The 546-nt window shown below is 50.9% G+C and overlaps 1 protein-coding gene across 10 annotated transcripts in view; it reads left to right on the plus strand.

Moving 5' to 3' along the window:
* Nucleotides 1–546, plus strand: part of Kif1b (kinesin family member 1B) — a 144,018-nt gene that overhangs the window by 110,216 nt on the left and 33,256 nt on the right. For all 10 annotated transcript variants that reach the window (XM_005353694.3, XM_005353693.3, XM_005353702.3 and 7 more), the window contains one exon: nucleotides 149–239. In XM_005353694.3, coding sequence (XP_005353751.1) covers nucleotides 149–239 — 91 coding nt within the window. The remainder of the gene's footprint in view (nucleotides 1–148; nucleotides 240–546) is intronic.

Here is a 546-nt window from a genome sequence, read left to right on the forward strand (position 1 = left end):
CCGCTAGACACCCTAGCACACACCCTGGATCCTAGCACCTGGAGGCAGAAGCAGACAGAGCTTGGTGAGTGTCATAGTGAGGCTTTCTCAAAATCTAACAGTATCTGATGAATTCTGATGCAGTACTCATCTGTCTCTTTTTGTTAAGCTTTTTGCATCGGCATGATGAAGCGTTCTCCACTGAACCCCTCAAAAACAACGGAAGAGGAAGTCCCCTGGGCTTCTATCATGTACAGAATGTGAGTGACCTGCACGGCTTGCCACACACCTCAGGTTTACATTCCTGGTTTTGTTTGCTAAGGAAGGACGATCATGTGAGGTGTGACGATCGTGTGAGGTGTGAGCTGTCTGTTATGCAGAGGTGATCGTGTGAGGTGTGAGCTGTCTGCTGTGCAGAGACGATCGTGTGAGGTGTGAGCTGTCTGCTGTGCAGAGATGATCGTGTGAGGTGTGAACTGTCTGCTGTGCAGAGACGGTCGTGTGAGGTGTGAGCTGTCTGCTGTGCAGAGGTGATCGTGTGAGGTGTGAGCTGTCTGCTGTGCAGAG

This window comes from Microtus ochrogaster, chromosome 10 (assembly GCF_000317375.1).
Source record: "Microtus ochrogaster isolate Prairie Vole_2 chromosome 10, MicOch1.0, whole genome shotgun sequence".
Taxonomy (NCBI): Eukaryota; Metazoa; Chordata; class Mammalia; order Rodentia; family Cricetidae; genus Microtus; species Microtus ochrogaster.